Source organism: Orcinus orca, chromosome 16 (assembly GCF_937001465.1).
Source record: "Orcinus orca chromosome 16, mOrcOrc1.1, whole genome shotgun sequence".
Taxonomy (NCBI): Eukaryota; Metazoa; Chordata; class Mammalia; order Artiodactyla; family Delphinidae; genus Orcinus; species Orcinus orca.
In genome coordinates this window covers 24,916,067-24,921,467 of record NC_064574.1, presented here as the reverse complement: position 1 = coordinate 24,921,467, position 5,401 = coordinate 24,916,067, and the positions used below count along the sequence as shown (strand labels likewise).

Genomic DNA, 5,401 nt, shown 5'->3' with positions numbered 1-5,401 from the left:
GGGAGACGGTGGGGAGGAGGGAGGAGGGCGGGGCCTGAGCTCCTGGACCGCCGGGAGGGGGCGCCTCAAACCCAGACCCTGGAGGGTGTCGGGGTTTGACTCGGCCCCGCCTGCTTAGCGTTGTCAGCCTGCATTGAGAGCGCAGGTTGGGGTGTGGGTGTGGATGCAGAGCCTGCAGGACGGGTCCGGGTCGCGCAGTCGGGGGTCAGGAGGGAAGAGCACGCGGTAAGCGCGACCTTAGTGGCTCGGGGCACCTTACGTAGCCCAGGGACCAAACCCCTTCCTCCTTCCAGTTTGAGCTAGGATCCTCCTCAGACTCCAGGCTCCTTCCTCGGCTCGCAGTCCCTTTCACTGACTGCAAACCTCCTGTCGACCCCAGATACTGTCTCTAATGCCAGACTCCTCGAACCTCAGACCCCTCCTTGGACTCCAAGATCCTTATCCTCCTATCTCAGACTCTTCCTCCGACCCCAGACCCCTCTTTCGACTTCAGACTCCGCCTTCACCCCCGACCCCCAGCCCCAGCCCCTACTTCATGTGCAACCTGCTTCATTTCGAGGCCCTTCCTTGGACATCTCTCCTCGGACGTCAGATCCTTCCCTGGACCCCCCACACTTCGTCGACTCCTCTTTCAATCACAACCGCTTCTAGAACCCCTGACCTATCAGCATAGGGCAGTGAACCTAAACTTGAGCTTGTCTTAGGATCTTAAAAGCGGATCCCTAGATTCCACTCTAGCGATCATGATTTAATTGGCTGGAATGGGGTCTCTGGAACTTGCATATTTACCATTATTTAAAGAGCTTTTATTTTATGTGGTTCTGGAAAGGAAACTTTGAGAAAGAAATCATGGTGGTGGTGATATGGTAGGAGTGGGCTGGGTTGGGGGAGGATAAAAGGGTAGGGACTGGGTCTAAAGTCTAGGTATCTGGGTTCTATTCCCTCTGCTACAGCTTACAAACTATGTGATCTTGGGCAAAACACTTAATCTCTTTGCGTATGGGTTTCTTCATTTGTAAAATGGAGAGAATGACTGTATCCATCTCTGGGTTGTGAGGACTAAATAACACACGGAAAGTTTTTAGTATATGGCTTGACACCTACTTAATACAGTAAATGCCATAATCATTATTAAAAATTTTTTCTTAATCTCGTGGATTCTCATCTTGTCCAACCGGATCCATCCTCTTCTCACTACACCATAGTTTGCACTACTACCCCATTTCCAGGGATGGGATGTTGGTTCCCTATATTATTAGGCCTCTTGTCCAGACTTCCATTTCACAGTCCACAGGCAGAGGGAGGGGACTGGTCAAGCCCCTGGCCACACATCCCCTCCTTCCCCAACCCCAGGCTCCAGGCTCAGAGATGACCTGAACTGCTTGTAAATCCATTATGGGCCCAGCATCTGCAGTGCCACCTGTAGACAGGAGAGGGCAGCAGTGTGTTGGGAACAGCTCTGGGGCCTGAAAGAAGGGCTGGGAAGAGAGGGGAGAAGGGAGAGGGCTGCCCAGAACTTTGTGTGTGGGATGGAAAGATGACCGTTTATACTAGGACTGTGTGCCATTGCATGTGCCTTTCTCTTCACAGATAGGTTCCTATCTCCTCAGTGAGGTCCATAGGGCTTATTATGCTTCAGTGAAGTCTGATCCCCTCAGTGGTGTGCATTCCCTCAGTGTAGTAAGAGGCCCTTCAGTGGGGTTGAGTCCTCTCAGTGGGGTTCATGTCTCTTTAGTAAAGTCTATATATTTTGTATCTCTTTGGAGGAAGCCCATGTCCCCTCAGTAAGGTCAGTGACCTTCAATGCCATTCATGTCCTATTAGCAGGGTCCACAGCCCTTTCAGTGAGATCTGAGATGCCCCAGTAAGATCTGTGTTCCCTTAATGGAGTCCATGTACCTTCAGTGAAGTGTGTGTCGCTTTTGTGCAGTTAATGCCTCCTCGATGAAGTATCGTCTTCTCAGTGGGGTCCATGTCTATTCCATGAGGTCTGTATCCCTTCCGGGAGCCCTGAGACCCTTTCCTCAGGATTGGGTAGGCTCTGGATCAAGATCTGACCATGGGGAGGTTTGTTTGTTTGTTTGTTTTTTCCAGTTTAGGGTGTGCTGGCCTTGCAGCTAGCTGGACAAAGAACAAGAGAGCAGGTGGGAAGGGAGGCTGGGCCAGGTGGGGTCCTGTGTAGGCTTCAGGAAGTGTGGGCTGCCTGCTTCCGGGCCTCAGAATCACTCTTGGAGTTGGATACTTAAGGATCCTTCCTGCCTTGACGGCCATTCTGTGAACCGATGGGCAGGAGTGGGCCCTTCTTGGTGGTAAGTGCAGGTGGGAGATGGAGGGTCCTGGCTGGTCTTTCCTGTCTGGAGTGGAAGAGATAGAGAGAAGCCAGAGGTATCTGAACCCAGGTGTGGCAGGGGAGGGGTCTCTTGGTGAAGTAAGAGACTGGGAAGGAAAGAAGGGTGTGATTCCTTCTACTTGCATAGACTTTGTCATTTCACAAGCCTTAGCGTCAGCCTGATGAGGCGGTAAAAACACCTGGAGTCAGGAGACCTAGGTTTGGCCCAAGTTACGGTCGTTGTTTTTTCTGTGATCTTGTACAAAGCCCTCCCTTTCCCTGAGTTTACCATTTATGCAATGAAATGGGTTTACTAGCAAAGACTGAAGGCGCCTCCCAGTCTTTACTTGAGTCTTTGCATTTTAGGTCTGGATGGAAATTCGTAGACCCTGTCACAGCCAGCCTCGCCACTCCCCGTCACTCCATGGGCCCACCCTCTCTCCCGTCACGCCTGGCCCCTCCCCTTCTGCTTTCACGCTGCGGTTCCACCCCTTCCGCAAATCAGCTCCGCCCCATCCCCCAAGCAATGTTCGACTTTTCCCTATCGGTCTCTTTGCTAGCCCTGGTCCCACCTCCACCAGGCATCGCTCCGCCCCTCCGGGCCGCCTCCCCCGCCACATGCCTAAGCCACGCCTCTGCTGTCAGGCCCCGCTCTTCTCTGAAGGCCCCGCCCCTCGGTCGGCCTGTTTTCCCCCTCCTGGTCTTCCGCTGAGACCGCCAAGGCTGCTACGGTGTTCGGAACTTGAGGTGATGGGGCTTCCCGAGGAGCGGGGCCGGAGCGGCGGTGGGAGCGGGGTCCGGGAGGAGGCTGGAGCCCGGAGCCGGGCGCGGAGTTGGTCTCCGCCGCCCGAGGTCAGCCGTTCCGCGCACGTCCCCTCGCTGCAGCGCTACCGCGAGCTGCACAGGCGCTCCTTGGAGGAGCCGAGAGGTGAGGCCGGGCCCGGGCGGGCCTGAGGGACGTCAGGGAGGAGAGAAGTGGGGGGCTCACAGGAGAGTGAGGAGTTGGGGTTCCCTTGGGAAACTGAGGGGTCCGTGAGAAGATAGAGGTTTTGTGAGGGAAGAATTGCGGAAAAGGGGTTCCGGGAGGAGAGGGGGATTCTCTGAGAAGGAGGGTTCTGTAGGAAATGAGGGTTCCCTAGGAATTGGGGGAGTTCCTTGGCGGCTTGGGGGTTTCGTGAGGAGATGCAGGTTTTGTGAGGAGAGTGAAAGTGTCCTAAGAAGAGAACACTTACTCAGGTGAAAAGGCGGGTTCTTAAGGGCGCAGAGCGCCTTGAGGAGAGGCGGGCCACAAAGAGAATTTTCTTAGCCGCTTTTCAGACCAGCCTACCCAGTGCCTCCTGACACCTTCAACCTGTGAGTTAGTCTCCACTGCTGAGGGGCAGTAGGGTCCCATCCCGGGGTCCCCAAATTAGTAATGGAGTCCCAGATCTATTTTTAGTATTTTAGAAATCCCAATGGAAACTACCATATAAGACTGAACAAGTCACTAAAATGTTGTCTTTTTAAAAAAAATTAGGGATGGGATTGTAATAACTCAGAAATTCCGATAGGTAGTTCCATGTCTTTAAGAACGTGTGGGGAAAATTCCCCATCTGTGCCCTCAAGCTGGGTTAGGGGTCACAACTGTAGCTGAGGTGGGAGGCAGCATGATGTTGGCAGTGGGACAAGCATGAGCCACCGAATCAAACTCAGAAAAATCTAGATTTAGATCCTGGCTCTACCACTCATTTACTGTGTGGCCTTAGGCAGATTTTAAAACCTGTCTGGAATTCCTTTCCTTTATCTATAAGACAGAGGTAATAATACCTGCCTCACAGTTTCGTTTGAGGGCAAAAATGAGTAATAAGTGAAGTGTGCATTATAGAGTGCCTGATGCACAGTAGCGTTCACTAAATAGCGGTTAGTCTGATAACAATAGGAACAAAGTGGATGAAGCAATTATTGAGTAATGCAAGATGAGACTGAATCAAGTGTAGAGTGGTTGATTGCTGCATGCAGTGTCCAAGTTTGAGTCCTCAGACCTCTTTTATTTTTTTAAGGTGTTCGTATAGATATTTATTGACTAAATTTGCCTACATAGAGAGTGTCTTACTGCTCATTAATGTATACCACACCTTAGACAAATATTACATTTAAAAGAGTCAACTGGTTGGTAATTCTTTCCTTGCCAAAAGTTTCTACGCTTTATAAAAGAATTCACAGTAGGCTTCCTTTAATAGGGAAATGAGCCAATATCTTTAAATAAAAACACAATCACATGGAACTTTCATAAAACACACTTATATCACACACCTGTATCCACCAGCCATTCCAGGATTCTGACTTCTTGGGATAACACCATGTTTTTGTTGGGATTCTCTAGGAATAAAATATAAAGACCGATTAATATACTGGTCCTATAATAATATCATATCTTCATTTTTCCAATGGAGACTGCCTGGTTGGCTCTCAGAGAGGTGATCTAATCTATAGTCTCACCCCCTAATCTAAGTTCACTTTCAGGTTAGATGTCCCCAGCTTGTTTCTTTTCTTTTCTTTCTTTCTTTTTTTTTTTTTTATTGAAGTATAGTTGATTTACAATGTTGTGTTAGTTTTAAGTATACAGCAAAGTCATTCAGTTATTTATGTATATCCTTTTTCAGACTCTTTTCCCTTATAGGTTATTACAAAATATTGAGTATAGTTCCCTGTGCTACACAGTAGGTCCTTATTGGTTATCTATTTTACATATAGTAGTGTGTATACGTTAATCCTAAACTCCTAATTTATCCCTCCCCTCCTACCTCAGACCCCTTTTCACTTCTCTTCCCTCTCTATTTTCTCCTGTCATGAGTTCTGTTTCCCAGGGGTGAGCTATTTTTTTTTTAATTGAGGTAACATTATTTAAGTTCCCTGTGTACAGTGTTATATTTCTACTTCTGTATACACTACAGTGTGATCACCACCAAAAATTTAGTTTCCATCCATTACCATATAGTTACCCTCTTTACTCATTTTCCCCTCCCCAACCTTCCTCTCTGGTAACCACTGATCTGTTCTCTGTATCTACGTGTTTGTTTTTGTTTAGTTTGG

The 5,401-nt window shown here is 49.1% G+C and overlaps 2 protein-coding genes across 6 annotated transcripts in view; one reads left to right on the top strand and one right to left on the bottom strand.

Annotated features, from left to right (window-relative positions):
• Positions 1 to 2,966: 2,966 nt before the first annotated feature.
• ACSS2 (acyl-CoA synthetase short chain family member 2) overlaps positions 2,967 to 5,401 on the top strand; it is a 47,746-nt gene continuing 45,311 nt past the window's right edge. For 2 of the 5 annotated variants that reach the window (XM_033433561.2, XM_033433559.2), the window contains exon 1: positions 2,968 to 3,257. In XM_033433561.2, the coding sequence (XP_033289452.1) occupies positions 3,080 to 3,257 (178 nt within the window). In that variant the 5' untranslated portion in view covers positions 2,968 to 3,079. Of the gene's footprint in view, positions 3,258 to 5,401 lie in introns of all 5 variants that reach the window. The other 3 variants (XM_033433560.2, XM_004272752.4, XM_004272753.4) reach the window with 3 other exon arrangements.
• Positions 4,599 to 5,401, bottom strand: part of GSS (glutathione synthetase) — a 79,056-nt gene continuing 78,253 nt past the window's right edge. Inside the window, exon 13 of the mRNA XM_049698927.1 lies at positions 4,599 to 4,687. Within this exon, the coding sequence (XP_049554884.1) occupies positions 4,614 to 4,687 (74 nt within the window). The 3' untranslated portion in view covers positions 4,599 to 4,613. The remainder of the gene's footprint in view (positions 4,688 to 5,401) is intronic.